The sequence below is a fragment of the Amphichorda felina genome (assembly GCF_050947745.1).
Source record: "Amphichorda felina strain 45539 chromosome Unknown scaffold_6, whole genome shotgun sequence".
Classification (NCBI taxonomy): Eukaryota; Fungi; Ascomycota; class Sordariomycetes; order Hypocreales; family Bionectriaceae; genus Amphichorda; species Amphichorda felina.
This window is the reverse complement of record NW_028145044.1, coordinates 1,768,522-1,786,833: the sequence shown is the minus strand read 5'-3', so window position 1 is coordinate 1,786,833 and position 18,312 is coordinate 1,768,522. Positions and strand designations below refer to the sequence as shown.

The 18,312-nt window shown below is 54.5% G+C and overlaps 2 protein-coding genes across 2 annotated transcripts; one reads left to right on the top strand and one right to left on the bottom strand.

The window, feature by feature from the left end:
* Positions 1 to 30: 30 nt before the first annotated feature.
* ACO1O0_006413 (rab-GTPase-TBC domain-containing protein) lies at positions 31 to 2,990 on the bottom strand (the record flags this gene model as incomplete). Its single annotated transcript, XM_083195806.1, has 5 exons — positions 31 to 93; positions 185 to 1,126; positions 1,179 to 2,413; positions 2,482 to 2,806; positions 2,907 to 2,990. 5 exons carry the CDS (start codon positions 2,988 to 2,990, stop codon positions 31 to 33), a joined length of 2,649 nt encoding a protein of 882 aa, XP_083048822.1.
* A 2,571-nt stretch (positions 2,991 to 5,561) lies between these two features.
* Positions 5,562 to 18,062, top strand: TOM1 (E3 ubiquitin-protein ligase TOM1; the record flags this gene model as incomplete). Its single annotated transcript, XM_083195805.1, has 8 exons — positions 5,562 to 5,609; positions 5,663 to 9,527; positions 9,582 to 10,048; positions 10,109 to 13,361; positions 13,420 to 13,482; positions 13,859 to 17,500; positions 17,555 to 17,899; positions 17,968 to 18,062. 8 exons carry the CDS (start codon positions 5,562 to 5,564, stop codon positions 18,060 to 18,062), a joined length of 11,778 nt encoding a protein of 3,925 aa, XP_083048821.1.
* Between the last annotated feature and the right edge of the window lie 250 nt (positions 18,063 to 18,312).

Here is an 18,312-nt window from a genome sequence, read left to right as displayed (position 1 = left end):
ATCATAGGGAGCCAAGAGGAGTCGGGTGAGCTAAGCAAACTGTCGCTTTAGGTCGGACCACTTGCGGTTGAGAGTCTCATGTTGCGAATTGATCTGGAACAGAGTCAGTCTTATGTCTTTGTAATACCGGCCGGGGAAGGCAATGCGATAAATGGAATGGGGGGCTACGTCGGGGAAATCTCACCTCGGCGTAACGCATCTTGGTCTGCACGAGTTGCTCCTCCAAGTCTTGCAGGGTCTTCTCCAGTTCCTGGTTCTCTTCGTGGACCTTTTGGTTGCGCTTCATCAAGTCGTCCCGCTCGAGATTCCACTTCTCCTCAATTTCTTGGGGCTGCTTCTCGATCACCACCTTCAGCTCGCGAACTTGTCCCTTGAGACTCTCGTTCTCGTCCTTGACCTCCTGGTTCTCGACCTTGGTATGGACGAGCTCCGTGGCAAGAGCGGCTTGCTCGCGATCGCAGACCTCAACCCTCTCCTCCAGTCGCCGCACCTTGATGGCTAGGTGCTGATTAGTTGCCCTCAGTTCAAAGAGTTCAGTCTCACGTTGCTTTTCGGACTTTGTCTTCTCCTCCCATTCGGCAGCATAGGCTTTCAGCGTCTCCGGGGAGATCTTCACCTCGCAGGCATCCCGGATTAGCTGGTCGGCCCTGTATACCTCTTTTTCCATGCTGGAGCTGGAGGACCCAAAGAAGCCACTCTCCAGAATGCTCCCTTGGCTGGGATCCTTGTCGATATAGACATCAAAGAGCTTGTCCTTGAGATATACCGACAGTTGCTGCATATCAGAGAGCCCCAGGAGAGTGGTGGCGTTCTTCTGCATCAACGCAATTCCAAAGCGGAGAATGGCGGGGAGACCCTCAGACAGGATGAGGTCGTATATGCGAAGCACCAGTTGAAGAGGAAAACGGTATGCAAAAAGCGTGAGGAACCACTGTGTGGCGTAGAGATGCGGAGAAATTCCTCGGCGATGAAGGTGACAGTACAGAGCAGGCTCGAAATCTTCTAACAAACGCTCAAATTGGTACAAGTGCATGTGCAAACCTGGCATATCCTGAATAAAGAGGTCACGCAGGCCATAGTGATTCATCAAGCGCGCGAGCAAGCAAAACGCCTCCTGCTCCGGCATCTAGAAAACGAGGTCAGCATCCTCATCGAGACCTCCGTGCTGTGGGACTCACATTGAACAGAAATGGCATGACAAGGAAATTCATGCCCTGTGCATACCCGACACCCTCATCGTAGAGAGCGTAGGCCTTGCAAACGTTGAACAGACCCTCTTGGAGTCCCGCTGCAGCTGCGTACTTGGAGAAGCTCGTTCGGGCACCAAGATCCCGTCGAATGGTTTTCTCCAACTTTTGCAGTGCGGCAGCGTCCTCCTTCTCCCTTTTCTTTCGTTCGGCCGCGGAGGCGGCTTGCGTCTTCATAGCAGCCTCCACGCTCTTTTCGTTTTGGGGGGATGTCTGGCCATTGCCTGCGGAGTGCTCGGAGTGAACTGACGACGATGACGAGTTTACAGCATCGCCGCTGTAAACACTGAGGTTGCCGTTGCTAGCAGAGCTAGTTGTACTGTTGCTATTTCTCGCCTTGTCCTTCTCTGTACCTCGTGCAGCCAAGCTCTTGTACGCTAGCTCCAGGTCATCGTTCTTGCTTTGCGCCAAGACCTGCCAGATGACTCCTCGGATGGCGCTTGGAATTCCAGTAGCAATGGCTCTGTTGAGCTCCTCAGGGCTCGTGCGGGCCACGGCTGCTGGGCCTTCGTACACCACAGACTGCCAGAGGTCCCAATCGACCTCGGTCTCCGGCATGGCTGATGGGCCAGCATTCACTCCCGATACCGTTCCAGGAGCCAGACTCTCGTCCGGTTGCGGTACAGTTGAGGGGGGAGGTACTTCTCCCAAGGATTCTTCCCTGGCTTTTGCGCCATCCCCGTCGCCTTGGGACTCCTCGCCTGGGGGCGATGTGATGCCAGCTTCTTCACGCATGCGTAATAGCTTGAACCTGTCTTTCAGAGTATTCCTCATGGCTCCGCCTGATCCATGCCCGTCTCCATCCGTCTCTTCTTCGAGTCTGCTCAACATCATCTCCGGATTACTTGTCAATGTTGCAATGGAGCTCGCCGTATTCCTACGCGGGGACGGTTGCGTTGTCGGCACTTCCTTTTCTTTGCTAAAGGAGTTTCGAGAAAGCCACGAGAAGGGGCCTGTAAGTTTCCGAGTTGGGGCGGGGGTAGCCGTTGATGACGTCGTGGGAGGAGGAGGTGGTGGTGGTGGCGCGACGGTGGTAACGGGAGGGAATGGACTTCGAGACGGGGATTCAGCAGAAGGTGACCATGGCATCGACGGCAGGGCGCTGGTTATGCTGCTCAGAGATATTGTCTTGCTCGGGGGTTCCTTTTCCACGGGACTCTTAGGTTCTTGAAGGGCGTCAGTTGATTGGAACACGTTCAACTCGTTCATGCAGGTTGGCGGGGGACTAAGGTACCTTCGGCTGGCGGAGCTTCGTCGTCCAAATTAACGTTGTCAAGATTGGAAGTGCTCGAGATCCCCCTGGAATGAGACGAAGATTTGCGTAGAGTCTTTGGCTTGTCCTCGTGTTCGGTTGCGTCGTCGTTTGCGTCCTTGAGGTCATCGACCTCGTCGGTCTCTACCGACGTTGCCCCTTTATTTTCGTCCACCTTCTGCTGGACACTGCCGTCGTCGCTAGCAGCCTCTCCAGATGGAACGGGTTTCGACGCGGAGACGGATCTTTTGGTGAGAGATCGGACGGAACTATCGACGGCATCTTCGAACGTGTCGTTGTCGGCAGGCTGTTTAATTAGCACCCTGCGCCATCCAATCCCTTGTGCAGCACGCCGTGCGACGGCGCACCACACTGTAGGGCGCAACGAATAGGTGGATTTGACGTACCGTGTCCCGGCCAGAGTCAGAGGCTGACAGGGACCTCCTTTTGCCCTGAGGGCTCGGGGAGGCCACTTCGTCCTGCTGGGACATGTTGGACTTGGTGGATTGCACGTGTCAAGCGCAGTGGCTTGAGGAGGCTTTAGGGAGACTGGCTCCTCAATTGACAGCCATCTACCTAATGTTGGAAAAGAGTTCAGGGTTGGTGGAGTGTGAGTTGGGGATGGTGAGTAGTAGTCGTCGGGTCCAAGAAATCAAGGAATCCGGCAGGATAACGAGAGACAGGGTCGGTAGGGGGGTCAGGTTCGTAGCGGATGCGGATGCGAATGCAGGTTGAATGTCAAGGTGGTTGGTTGGTCAAGGGAGTCCCGCCGTGGTTCACTGGTTGTTCGCAACAGCCAGAAACAAGGCCGTTTCAGAACGGAGGCAGCACCTGATTGACTCAACCAAAACAGCGCTTGACTCCGAGGTGAGGGCAGTGGCGCTCTGGTTGTCAACTAATCCGTACTGCCCTTGATAACTCAAAACGGACGTCCTGATCCTGGTGGTGCAAGTACACGGTGAGATTTTCCGGCTCTAGGGGGCAGGTCCTGTCTCAGCCCCTGAATTGGGGTGGCTCTCAGTGACCCTGCCTCTATCCGTACGAGTACGTAGCAACAACAAGATCCACCATCTGGGACTCTGAGGTGGGTTGGATGGATGAGGTTCATTTGCAAGAGCTCCCAAGCCTTGCTCTTTGGTGCTACGTAGTACTTTCGGCGATCTCAGCCATCTTAGCCTATAAAATACCTAGTAATTTTTAGGTTAATCACAGTACTCTGATGACTCTCTTTGTATCCTGCGCTGGAGCTTATCGGGCCCTGGAGCTGTCCTCCAACCACGTAATCACACTCCGTAGGAGACACATTAATACAGGTGTACGATTATACGAATACCGCTTATCGAGTAATGTTTGCACATGCACACGCCATGGAGATCCCATGCATAACGTGGAGCAGAAGGGATCAAGAGGCCGTTCTGAGCCCGGACTCGGCTTCCCTCCGAGGAAGCACGACGTAATGTGTGACTGCGCTGGGTGTGCGATGTTTGATGACCCGAAACCTATCAACCAGCTTGGAGGTGCCGTACCAATGCGCATGGGTGACTCGACGTCAGATGCTTAAACTTAGATTCAAGCCGCTGATGAAGACATCCTGGAGTACGTATACGAATAGATCTGTAAAGAGTACTAGTACCCAGCAGTTACCCAGTAGCAGTGCCTGAGACAACTACTGCTAATAGTAGTAGTATTCGTAGATCGTGTTAGAACACTTAAAGCATAGACTCAAGTGCCCCTAGTCATGTCGTGTTTCGTACCTAAACATGGTGAAGCTCTGCCAGGTACGTGTCACAACTCGAAAAGATTGACTAGAGCTACGCCTTTTGAGCAAAACCAGGACACTCATGGCGCAAGTAGGATTGCCGTCGAGAACGGAAGAATAAAAAAAGGGGGGGCTTGCCCGGTCCGTCTTAATTGCGGCCGGTGGGCATCTACTAGGACGTATAGTGCCTGGGCCCTGAGGAGCCTGTCACGACTCCCGTCCTTGTCGTTGAGGGGCTGTTAACTTGTCTGGTGCTGATGAAAAGCTCCGACCGCCTACTAGTAGTAACTAGTTAGTATGTAGTAGGCAGTGGAAGGCACCAGGTGGCAGGTGGCGGGGGCGAGGCGGGGGCATCCTCGCAGATCGAATGGAACCGAACCTGGAAGGTTCCAGGTTCCTGTCAGGCTGGCAGTGAATGCCAGCAGGAGCGACAGATGTGAGGAGTGAGGTGAAGTCAGCGCCGGGGGTTTGAGCAGGTGAGGTCAGTGGACTGGTCACCTCTAGGCCCAAGCCTCAGGTCAGGCTTCCAGAAGTCCAGCAGCCATCTGGCGGGCACCTGGAAGAGACTTGAGGCTGCGGTGCACGGACCAGCTACTGCTAGTGGGACAAGCACACACCTCTATTACGCAAAGGCCCACCTACCCGCTTGTCAACCTGACGATTTCAACATGCACCGCAGTGCCAAAGCGCTTGTCCCGTCTTCTTTTCAAACCCTCGACCCAACAACTTTTTTGCGTACTTTATCCACGTCTGTGAATTTCTCTTCTACTGCAACACCGCTCTTCCTACTCGAGACTGGCTGGTAGCCTGGCCGTAATATTGTCCCCATCGAAACATCCAAAGACCGAAAGACCTGTTCCATCCTACGCTGGGCCTGTTGATCCAAGGGCGACCTGCACACGCCTTCGGACTGCTGACCCAAGCTCGCTCGGAGCTCTTTCCCATCCCCGCAGAACCATTCATCCAGCCGCGCGGCCGTCTCTCGACGATTCTCTGCTGCAAGACTCGCCTCTCACCCCCGCGAGCGAGCTGCAGCCACAGGGCTGCTGACGAACGGAGCGCCTCGCCGCCATCGGATCGCCACTTTTTTCCAGCAACCACTGTGGTTACGACCTCATCTAACACCAGGCCCCGCCGTCACAACTCACCTCTGCAATAAACTCTCGTTCTGGGAACGCGGAGCTGTCCAGTCCTGGACACTCCACCCTTTCGCGAGCAACATTGTCGCCCCGGCGGATAGCTCGATAGCAGTGGAGGGGGAGCTTGCATCTGATCTTGCGGCGTTGCCGCCCCGGCTGCCAATATGGGCAAGATCACCAAGACGATGCAGGCGAAGCATAAGGAGACTTTGGTGAGTAAACACCCCATCATGTTTCCGGATCCCTTCTAACCTTGCTGGCACAGTCTCCTTGGCTCAAGGGCTACGTAGAGTCCGCCTGCACGACCGCTCTGCCCCTCTTACCCGACCACCTTGCCGAGTTTCCGTCGCGATGGCCTTTCGGCCGAGGAGATCTGTACCACTGGATACCTCTGTTGAATCGCTTCGACGCTATTCTGGAGAAATTCTGCGAAGTGTATGCGCTTGACAAAGGACCGCAAGGCCGTGACTTTGGTCGCGAGCTTCTCTTGGACCACAGCGGGGACTCCCAGCTCGGCGGAGAAAGCAGCTGGCGTGAGAAGTTGCCAGCGGATTTCCAGATCCATCCCGAGGGTGATAAGCTTCTGATCGAGGCGGTGCTGAGGTTCACCAACATGCTCTTGGAGCATTGTGGAAATAGAAGCATATATGCCAGCAGTGGCCACCTCAACAATTTGCTCAACTCCACCTCCTGGACCGTACTCATCGCCACCTTGGAGGTGAGCTCGGAGCTTGCGCAGAGATACCAAGCCTCGGTCAGACGGTTAGGTAGTGCATCCCGCCAGCTCAGCCCCAGCCTCCTTGCGAACCACTACAACATCGACCTTGAGCGTGTCCAGCAGCTGGCCTCTCCATTCGCCAAGACACCCATTGTTGGGCTTGGTGAGCCTATTCCGTCCACGAACCCGGCATCTTCGTCGAAAGGCAAGGACAAAGCACAGCATGGCGGTGCCAAGGGCGCCTCGGTTCTTCATGCAAATGACCTCGTCTCCGTTGCTTTGTCCGATAACTCTCGCTGGGCGGGCTGGGGAGATGTTAAGGTCACGTACTACCCAGAAGAACATGTGATCGATCACACTTCTCGGGCAGACACCGGACGCCCTTCACAACCATCCACGCCCACCCCCTTGCGTCGTAGCCACACTGTGAGCGCGCAGAGCCAAACAACGCCAAGGCCTCGCCATATCAACATCGGCGAGGACTCATCTCCACTCGGTCCTAAGACCCCGGGGCTTGGAGAGGAGCATATTTCATCTGGGCATAGATTGTTTGAGCTGCCACAATCAGTTGTGGCCACGGCTTCCATCCAGGATCTCGTCTCAAGATGCCCGGCCGACATGCCCTCCGCATCAAAGTACGAAGCGTTCAACCGTGTGAGGGTTGCCAAAGCGCTGGTGGGCCCCAAGGAGGCCCGCCAAAACGCTTTGGCGGTGCGCCTGCTAGCTATCACCAACCTGGCTTACATCCACAACGAAATAAACTTTGTCGAAAAAGTTCTTCGACAGGATGTTGATGAAACGCGCCGGTTCCAGCTTGTGTACCAGCTCGCGGAGCTTATCCGCCCGTCCACTGAGGGCATGACAGAGGTGCCTATCTGGTTGCAAACCATAGCTCTGACTCTTCTCGAAGCCGTGGCAAATTTCCACGCCAGGTGTCAAGACGTGCTCTCAGCGCTGAATGCTAACGTAAGTCACGGGGTCCTTCTGTATGTCATTCGGAAGGCAGTGGCGGGCATGAAGAGAGAGGGTGATGCCGAAGAGGGGGACAAGGTTACCATGGAGGACGAGTGGCGCGACAGCCTGTTCTCGCTGACTCTGTATCTCTCCATGCACACGCGGGCTGGGCCTGAGATGGTATCAGCTGGTCTCATGGAAGTTTTGGTGGACATGCTCAAGATTCGCACCAAGACTGCCCAGCGCCGCCACTCCATGGTTGTCGGCTTCCTGGACGGGCTCATCTGGACCTACCATAACGCTTTCACAGCCTTCTTCAATGCCAACGGGCTGGACTCCATTGCAGATCTCGTTGTGGACACTGTTCGAAGGGCCCAAGACCTGATGAACGCTGGTCTCGGGACGACGGAAGACTACCGGTCTAGCGCTGTTGACTACAAGATTCCTTATTACCAGCAACAGACTCTTCGATGGCTGCTGAAATTTATTCATCATATCATGGCTAACGCCTATACTTACGGTGCCAACACCGACAGGCTTTTGCGCAATTTGGCTGATAAGTCCGATCTGCTAGCCAGTCTGCGAGAAGTGATGGCCGACAAGCAGAGCTTTGGTTCGGTAGACTGGACCAACAGCGTCACAATTCTGAGCGATTTCATCAATAACGACCCTACCAGCTTCACCGTCATTATGGAGTCGGGCATGATCAAGACTTATTTGGAGACCATCACCGGGCATCCCGTAGATACCGAGGCCATGGGGGGCCACAGGGAACACGCGAACGATGATGAAGAGGCCGATTCTCCAGGTTCATCAGCCATCATGGCGGATATTGATGACGATGACCGACCTCACCCTCCACCCGAGGAGGACCTTCAACAGTCTAACCGCGGACCACTGGCAACTGGAATTTTGTCATCCTCGGAAGCCATCAATGTCGTCCCTCAAGTCCTTAATTCAATCTCGCTGAACAACACCGGGATGAAACTGGTGGTCTCTTCTCGCGCCTTTGACCGGTTCCTCGAGATCTTCGAAAGTCCTGAACACGTGAAGTGTATGGAGCTCGATAGTGATCTTGCCGGCCATGTGGGAGGCAGCTTTGATGAGCTAGCCCGTCACCATCCTGCTCTCAGGACTGCAATTTCTAATTCCGTCATTGACATGGTTGCCCGTGTTCGATACCTCGGCATTGAGAAGTCGCGCTCTGCTGGGTGGGGAGTGAAGCTCTTTGTGACAGACAAAGAGGGGAAGTCAGTTCCCGTCTTGCCTGATGGGAGTTTTGGCGAAGCAATAGAGTTATCTGAAAACCCTGGCGCGGGAGCGTCTACAGAGGACGCTGATGTTGATATGACCGGGGCAGCACAACCTCAGAATGTTGACCCCCTCAAGCTCGACGGGGCGAAGAAGGATTCGCCCGACAACTCATTCACTCCCTACATTTTCACAATGTCGACCTTCCTCTCGGCGTACATGTCCAACAATGTCCTCAAGGAAAGCTTTGTCAAAAAGGGCGGCATGGAGATTCTGCTCGATATATGCGAGTCTCCCAGCCTTGCGGCCAACTTTGGAGACTCGCTGGCCTCTAGGGTTCTGGGCCAGGTCATCGCAACTTTGGTGGAATTTTCCCCCGTTCGTGGATTGCCCTCGCTTTTGAACCGTGCGCAGGCTGCTATCGATATCCTCCAGCCCATTGCTGCCAAGTCGGAGCCGCTGCCGCCCTACTTTGCTCCGTTCTTGGCGTCTGATCTGTCTGTTGCTCGCGATGACGAGGAGGCTTCGCGTGTCATAGCCAGCGGGACCAACATGATGAAGGCACTCCTCAACTCGCAGACCCTGATTAAAATCCTGTCTGAATGTTTCCTCAGCTCGCGACCAAACACTCAAACATTCTACCCCATTAACGTATATGACCTCTTCCTCCGACTGATCAAGTCCATCGGCCCACTCCTGCGAGGTGTTCTAGCTGAAGAGGCGGGTCAACTGACAATGGTGCCACAAAACTGGTCTGGGAGGCGCAACTCTCCGCTCGAAGACTCACCACAGGGGGCAGTTGGCGATCCCGAAACAAGTAGAACTCCACTGCCCGACGTCTTGGGCGAATCGAGCGCGGATGACCCTGCCAATACCGAGGATGCCAAAGGCTCTTCTATTCCAGCCCAGGAGCAATCTAGCCCTCGTTTCCGGAACTATGAGGTCTTCCGCAATCTCCTTCATCCCATGATACCCACAACTTTCCCCTTGTTCCAGGCTGTGGGCAAAGCTCTGCTCCCTAAAAGGGAGCCATCCACTCAAGGGGATTCATACCCGAGACCCCGCCAAATCGAGCTCGCCAAAGCCCTTGCTGATGCTGTTCTCAATCATTTGCGGCCATCTGTCGCAGCTCCCGAACCCTCGTCCAAGGATTTCCACTACTGGATCATCATGCTTCACACGATTCACGAGATGCTGGTTGAAAACTGTAGGCTACCTTCTTACCCCCAATCATGTTGCTTTCCATACTCACTTTGTATAGCTCATCCTAGACATTCGGACCGCTCTTCAGTCCAACTCATCATGCCTGTTCTCATGGCGTTCAAAGAGGAAGGGGGCTTGGATGTTTTGAACTCCATGCTCGGAATCTTTGCTCGGTGTGTCGAGCAAGGGAATGACACTGCAGCAGAGTCCTCGAGACCCAAGGTCGCCGCTTTCGGCCTCAAGAAAGTCCTCGACTTGTACCACATCCTAGTCAACGGCAAGTACATCACCGAGGCCAACGGCGTCGTCAACCTCCAGCGCAACACGGATAGATCTATTACGGTTCCCAGTATCTACACTCAATTCGTTGTAGAAGTTCGAGCTCTGGTCTTGCCTGCTGTTACAAAGCTGTGGACTTCTTCCATTGTAGAGAAGATACCCGACCAGACAGCTAAGCGCCTTATCGACATTATGAAGTTGATCTCGTTGGCTGAGCATGAACCACAGTCGACGCCAAAAGACAAAGTAAGCTCTCCGCTACCCACTTCGTCTTCAATCATATGGGGCCGGGCTAACTCGACTCAGGAGCCATTTTGCCTTTTGAGATACAATGACGTTCGGTTCAACTGGTCTTCCGCTCGCAACTCCATAACCGAACTCATTGACAGGTTTGACAGTGACTTGGTCCATGAGGCAGTCTTTAGGGCCAATGGAAACTCCAATGCTGCGCGTGATTACTGCCAGGCTCACCAACAAGGTATCGCTGGTGCCAGGAACCCCGTTCCTCCCGAGGAAGCAGATACCAGTGCCAGCTCCGCCCCCCCAGTCGCTCAGACTCGCCGAACCCCCTCCAACGGTACAGGATCGTTTGATGAAGATCGAATGTCGTTGGACGACTCTGAAGCACTATCCGGAGGGAACCTGGGCGATCTTATTGATCTTTCTCAACCTGCAGACGAGAACAGCCATGCCCGTGCGGCGAATGACAACGGAGCACCATCTACAACCGCCAACGCCGGGGAAGACGCTACAGCAGCCCCACCACCACAGGTGCACCAGTTCGTAGCCACAAGAGCAGATCTTGACAAGCAGCGTGAGGATCTCAGGAAGGACCTCATCGATCGATGCTTGGATGTCATTCGCACACACCCCGATACCGCAATTGAAGTTTCGGATTTCATCAATGCCATGGTGATCCGCCAACAGAACAAAGAGATGCAAGTAGAGGTCTGCAAGACCCTGACCTCCGCACTTTTCTCACTCACCTTCGAAGAGGACGACAAGAAGCAGAACGGCCGGTGCATTGCCACCTACTCTCATCTCCTTGCTCTCCTGCTCCAGGACCAGGGCTTCTTCCAGCAGAATCTGGATACACTCCGGGAACATGTCGAAGAGTACATTTCATTCGTGAAGGTACCATCGCCAACCACTGCAGAAGACCTGCCTCCGTGGGTCCCGTACATCCTGTTGGTATTGGAAATTCTACTGCGCCAGGATGAACGGCCCGTTGCTGCCCAGTGGAAAGCGCCCAAGTCGTTGGATGAGGATGTTGCACAGCCCATTATCGAAAAACCAACGCCCTTGGTCGATGATATCCAACGGGGACGTCTTCTTGATTCCGTCCTCGATCTGCTTACTCGTATCGGCAAGGAGGAAATGCTTGCGACATCAGTTCTCAGAATCCTTGTGATTCTGACCAGAAATCGAACACTGGCCAAGCGGGTTGGGGACAAGAAAAACCTCCAACGCTTGTTCCTTATGGCAAAGCAGCTCGCAGGCTCTGGCTCCGAGCGACTCAAACAGAGCAAAATGACGGCACATATCCTCACAATTCTGCGTCACATTGTTGAAGACGAAGAAGTCCTGAGGCAAGTGATGCGCGCCGAGATCAAGTCTGAGTTCATGAATATCACACGTGCGAACCGTGCACACCCCGATCTTGCAACCTACCTGCGACACATGGCGCCGCTGGTACTCCGTGCCCCCGGGCCCTTTGTTGAGGCCACTAATGAGGTGCTTGAGATCCCAAGATGGAGCCCTACCTCTGGAGAACACACAAGGCCCCCATTTGTTACTCTCAGAAATGACAACAGAGACGCGACGGCCCAGGATGCAAAGATCGAGGCCACCTCCTCTGAATCCCCAGACGTCAAACAATCCACAGAGCCTGTTGACAAGGATATGACCGACGCCTCCAAGCCTCAGCAAGATACAAAGAGACCCCTGGTTGAGAATCCCGATGGAGTCGTTCATTTCTTGCTTTCAGAGCTCGTGAACTATCGCGAAGTTGATGACAAGGAGCCCGTTCCCTCCAACCGCGACTCCAATGCTGATGCTGCCTCGAAAGACCTGGGTAAAGAGTCGCCGTCCAGTGAGCCTGCAGATACAGAGGGCAAAGATAAGAAACCTCAGAAGCCTATCTTCAAGCCCGAGGAGCATCCTATCTTTGTTTATCGATGCTTCCTACTCAATTGCTTGACGGAGCTGCTGCGGAGCTACACCCGAACCAAGGTGGAATTCATAAATTTCAAGCGCAGTGCTCCTCCCTTGTCGTCGAACACGCCTGTCAAGCCTCGCTCGAGCGTGCTCAATTATCTCATTTACGATCTTCTCTGTCAGGGCAACCTCAGTGGAACAACTGACAACATTGCGGCCAAAAAGAGAGCCGCAACGTCTGCGCACACCCAGAAGGTCCTCGTTGCCCTCGTGTCCAAGACAAAGGAGAAACCCATCGACCGCGCCATGCCCAAGTTCGCCTACGATGATGATTCTGATCTACAATTCGTTCGCAAGTTTGTCCTAGACACTGTGCTCAAAGCATACGAGAGGGCTCCGACGTCGGACGACCCTCTCGAGACACGATACTCCCGGATGCAAAGTCTAGCGGAACTTATGAATCACATGGTAGGCGAGAGGGATAGAGATCATGGCACTCACACTCGAAGCTCTGATAACATCCAGGCTCGCTCCCAGGCCCAGCTGCGCCGCATGATGTACGAGAAAGGCGTCATTGAGAAACTCACAACATCTATCGCCGAGATCAACCTGAATTACCCTGGCGTGAAGCGTGCGATCAAGTACATCCTCCGTGTACTTCGCATCTTGACTGATACGGCCAAGGAGCTCAGCCACTCTAATCTGTTGCCCTCCACCCCGATGGATGTGGTAGATGACGATCTTGGTTCGACCTCGTCGCTCTCTGAACTCGAAGATGACAGGGAGGAAACGCCAGATCTTTATCGCAACTCGTCACTAGGGATGCTAGAGCCCGGCGGCGGTAGCCACGGTGATGAGTCCGACGAGGAAGATGATGACGCTGAAGACATCTACGGTGACGAGTATGATGACGAGATGGACTACGACGAGGAAGAGATGTCTGATGACGAGCAAGACAACATCAGTGAGGACAGCGAAATGGGCGAGATTGAAGGCCTTCCCGGTGAACCCGGCATGGTCGAGGTCATCATGGACGACGACGATGATGACGATGATGAAGACGACAGCGAGGATGAGGACGAAGAAGATGAGGACGACCTTGATTCCGACGATATGGAAGACGTCGAGGACCGTGTTGAGATCGTGAATGAGGACGGTGAGCCGATCGACGACGATGGAAATCCAGAGTGGGAGAGCGATAGCGATGAAGCGGACGATGAAGAATTGGAGGCGGATGCTCTCGACTACGAAGCTGAAGCACAAGATGCAGAGGAAGCACATATGCACGGGTTGCCACCACCTGGGGGTCTGCTGAGTAACATGGCTCGGGCTCTTATGGAGGGCGACGAGTATGATCCCGATATGATGGACGAACACTATCCTGACGATGACCTCGATGAAGGTCTGTTTTACCTTAATGTATTCCCCGACTTATTATCTCGAGAGCTGACATGGCATAGAAGAAGAAGAGGACGAAGAGGATATGGAAGACCAAGAGTATCTTTACGACGACGACTATCCCCGTAAGTCTCCTAGTGCCCGCGGAGTCCTTCCTTTGTTGCTTTGCATGCTAACCATCACTCTAAGTCGACGACCAGCCTCCCCCCATGCCGGGCAATCTTGGCTGGGACGGAATTAACACCGACGCGGAAAGGAACCGTCTGGTTCTTCTTGATAACCATCATCAACGACGACGTACCCTGGCCAGAATGGATCATCGTAGCCCCGACCCTGACACAGCTCCAGGGTTTTTCGTTCCCGCAGGCGGTGAGCCGGTTCCGATTCCCAGTAAGTCATGATCAAATAAAAGGAGTGAACCGTGGTCTAACCTCTTATTACCAGTCGATTTCCGTAGTTACTTCTCTCGTCACCAGCGACCCTCAGGAAATCAACCGACAGCTGAAGATGGAATCAACCCTCTCTTGCGTCGCCACGATCAGAGACAAGACAACCAGCCACGAGCTGGTCATCCTCCGTCCGTCGGACTTAGGATCCCTGATGGCCTCCTGGCTGGAGGTGGGCGTCGCGGCCTGGAAGGCCCTATGGGGCTTCTTGGCGAGCTCATGGATATTTTGCCTGCTATGGGCCGTGAGGGTCACGCTTTTCAACTTCACATTGCTGGACCTGGAGGTCCCAGAGACGCTCGGGATTACTTGGCATCTCGGGCGCGACACGATCCGCGGCGCGACGCAGGGGCGCAGGAACCACAACAGGCTGTGTCCTTCACCTCCCAGGCCACAATGGAGCGCTATGACGAAGAGGCCAAAATGATATTTGGCATTAATGTCCCCACGGAGTCTCTGAAGCTGACACAAATCATCCACGCCAAGCTGACGCCAGCTGCCATGGATCGGGAGAGAAAGATCGTTGCAGAGGAGGCTGAGCGGATGAGGAAACTTGAGGCGGAGCGCCAGGAAAGAGAAGAGAAAGAACGCCAAGAGAAGATTGCAAAAGAGCTTCAAGAAAAGGAAGCCAGGGAGAAACAGGAGGCGGAGGCGCGAGAAGCCGCCGAGCGAGCTGCCATGGAAGCTGCCGCTACCAGCGCTGCCCAAGCAGACTCGAGACAACCAACGCAGGCCGCCGACAACGAAGCCATGGAAGGCGTTGAGGCAACTGAACCAGCTGCGGCAGGTCAGACTTCTACCGAGGCCTCCGCTGAGGCCGGCAGTGCTCCCGATCCCAATCAGCCCAGAGTCATGGCTATGATTGGAAGCCAGGAGTACGACGTCACCGACTTGGGTATCGACCCAGAGTATCTTGCTGCCCTCCCCGAGGAATTCAGAGAGGAAGTCATTGCTCAGACCATCTCAGCGCGCCGATCACAAGCCCGGGAGGAAGCCTCTACTGGAGAGTCCCCAGCGGCCTTCCAAGAATTCCTTGAGGCACTGCCCCCGTCGCTACGCCGAGAAATAGAGCAGCAAGAGGCCCAGGAGCAGCGACGGCGCGACACTACTAATGCAAGAGTCGCAGTCTCTGCCGGGGCAAGGGATGGCATCGCAGGCGATATGGACACGGCTAGTATTCTCCTTACGTTTCCTCCCGAACTTCGCGAGCAGGTGCTCTTGGAGCAGGGCGACGAAATCATGGACCAGCTTCCTCCGGACATGGCGGAGCAGGCCCGACGCCTCCGACGTGACAACAGCGTCCCTCGCCCAACAGCCAGACGCCCTGGCGTGACAATCGGCAGACCAGGGGCGCCCCCACCTCCTCCAGTGTCAGGCGAGAATAAGATGCAGCGCCGGACCGTCGTTCAAATGTTGGACAAGGCGGGAGTTGCGACCTTAGTGCGGCTCATGTTCATTTCGCAGCAAGGGTCTATCCGCAACTATCTCTTCAGCGTGTTTACCGATATCTGCGAGAACCGCCAAAACAGGCTTGAAGTCGTAAGCACCATCCTGCAAATTCTGCAGGAGGGCAGCACGGACATGAATGCCGTGGACCGCAGCTTTAGCCAACTGTCACTCAAAGCCCGAAAGCACAAGGAGAAGGACCGGGAGGTGGATCAAAGGACGCCGCAGAGTCTCAAGAGGACTTGGACAACGCTGAATGCCACCGCTACGACGCAGACAAACTCGGAGACGTCGCCTCTGCTGGTTGTTCAGCAGTGTCTCGACCTTCTTGTCGACCTGTGCGTCAAGAATCCTCATATTCCGTGGCTCTTCTTGACAGAGCACGAAACCGTCGGTTCAACTCTAAAGAGGGCTTTGAGCCGCAAGGGCAAAGGCAAGGAGAAAGACTCGAGAGCTCACAAGTTCGCCATCAACTCACTCCTGACCCTCTTCGATCGCGAGTTGGTCATGGAGAGTTCCGTGGTCATGACTCATCTCGCGGATCTATTGAATCGCGTCACGCTGCCACTTCAAGCCCTAGAGCGCCGTCGCAAAGACGCTGAGCAAGAGAAGGAAGCAGCTTCCAAGGAAAACGAGGAGTCTGTCGAGCAGCCAAAGCCCACAGAGGAGGAGACATCCGGCCAGCAGGCCGAGACGGGCCCTTCCGAAGCCGCACAGCCAGACAATGAGAGTTCGAAGAAGAATGAGGCCGATGCGGATGCGTCTCAGAAGAAGGCTCGGCCACTACAGCCTCCGATTATCCCGCCGCACAACCTCACCCTAGTGGTCCGAATCTTCGTGGCAAGGGAGTGCAGCTCAAAGACGTTCCAGAACACCATCTCGACAATCAAGAATCTGTCGACAGTCCCCGGTGCGAAGGCAGTCTTTGGTCAAGAGCTTGTTAACCAGGCACGTCTTCTCAGCAAGAATATTGTGGCCGATCTGGATGATCTGTTGCCGCATATTGAAAAGGCTACGTCTGGCACTGAGATCCAAGGCCTTGCCTTGGCTAAGTTCTCTCCCGGCGCTTCTGAGCAGAACAAGCTACTTCGCGTTCTCACTGCTCTTGACCACCTGTTCGATGGTAAGAAGAAGCAGAGCAAGACTCCAGAGGCCGGAAAGACGGAGGATGAGAAGCAGGACCTGCTGGCGTCGCTGTACCACAACTCTACCTTCTCGGCCATGTGGGAGAAGCTGGGCAGCTGCCTGACAGCGATCCACGAGCGAGAGAATATGCTTAACGTGGCTACGATTCTACTCCCGCTCATTGAATCACTCATGGTGGTTTGCAAAAACACTACAACAGACAACCAGTCGCAGGGTGGCAAAGATATGGTTATGGCGAGCCCACCCCCCGAGTCGCGAACGGCCAGCCTCTTCTTCGCATTCACAGAGGACCATCGCCGTATCCTCAATGAGCTGGTCAGGCACAACCCAAAGCTCATGTCAGGAACATTCTCTCTACTGGTCAAGAACCCCAAGGTGCTTGAGTTCGACAACAAGCGGAACTACTTCAACCGCAGTGTGCATTCGAGGACCGGTCAGCCCAACCACGGAAGGCCCTCGTACCCAGCCCTCCACTTGTCGGTTCGCCGAGATCAAGTCTTCCACGATTCATTCAGGTCGCTCTACTTCAAGACTGGCGACGAAATGAAGTTTGGCAAGCTCAACATCCGCTTCCACGGAGAAGAGGGTGTCGATGCTGGCGGTGTCACGCGCGAGTGGTTCCAGGTCCTCGCGCGGCAAATGTTTGATGCAAACTATGCACTCTTCATCCCTGTTTCGTCTGACCGGACCACGTTCCACCCCAACAAGCTCAGCGGTATCAATGACGAGCATCTGATGTTCTTCAAGTTCATTGGTCGCATCATTGGAAAGGCACTCTACGAAGGCAGGGTGTTGGACTGCTTCTTCAGCCGCGCAGTCTACAAGCGTATCCTGGGCAAGTCTGTGTCGGTCAAGGACATGGAGTCCTTCGACCCAGACTACTACAAGTCTCTCTGCTGGATGCTGGAAAATGACATCACCGATATCATCACGGAGACATTCTCGGTTGAGGACGACGAGTTTGGCGTCACGAACGTTGTCGACCTTATTCCCAACGGACGAGACGTCCCCGTGACTGATGATAACAAGCACGAGTATGTCCGCCTCGTTGTGGAGCACAAGTTGCTGTCCTCTGTCAAAGACCAGATGGAGCATTTCCTAAATGGTAGGTCTTCCTTATGCTTCAACTTCTTAGCTGTAGACTAACTCCCCTCCACAGGCTTTCACGATATCATTCCCGCCGAGCTAATCGCCATATTCAACGAGCAGGAGCTCGAATTGCTCATCTCTGGTCTCCCTGAAATTGACATTGATGACTGGAAGAGCAACACGGAGTATCACAACTACAACCCATCATCTCCGCAAATCCAGTGGTTCTGGCGCGCCGTCAGGTCATTCGACAAGGAGGAACGCGCCAAGCTGCTCCAGTTCGTCACGGGCACAAGCAAGGTGCCCCTCAATGGTTTCAAGGAGCTGGAGGGCATGAACGGCGTGAACCGATTTAACATTCACCGGGACTATGGCAACAAGGACCGCCTGCCAACTTCTCACACATGCTTCAACCGTACGTGGAACCCCCTACATGGCACAATAGTAGTACCAGGGCATTCTTGACTAACACAACCCTCACAGAGCTTGACCTCCCCGAGTATGAGAGCTACGATTCTCTGCGTTCACAGCTTTTTAAGGCCATTACGGCGGGAAGCGAATACTTCGGTTTCGCGTAGATTTTGCTTGTGCAAACTGTTAAGTTCGGTGGTAACGTGTGATGGACGACGGGTTGGGAGGATTTGGTTTTGGGCGCATCGGTTTGGGTGTACGATTCTAATGAGCCAGGTCATCTGGTACTGGGCAGTCGTTGCCATGAACCTTTCATGGACCGGCTATGAGAGAAGTGCAGGTCTCTCATGCCAACAGGTCCAGATGGTGGGCATCTCTCGGCGCAGGAAAACATCATGTAGCATAGTCGTAATAGCC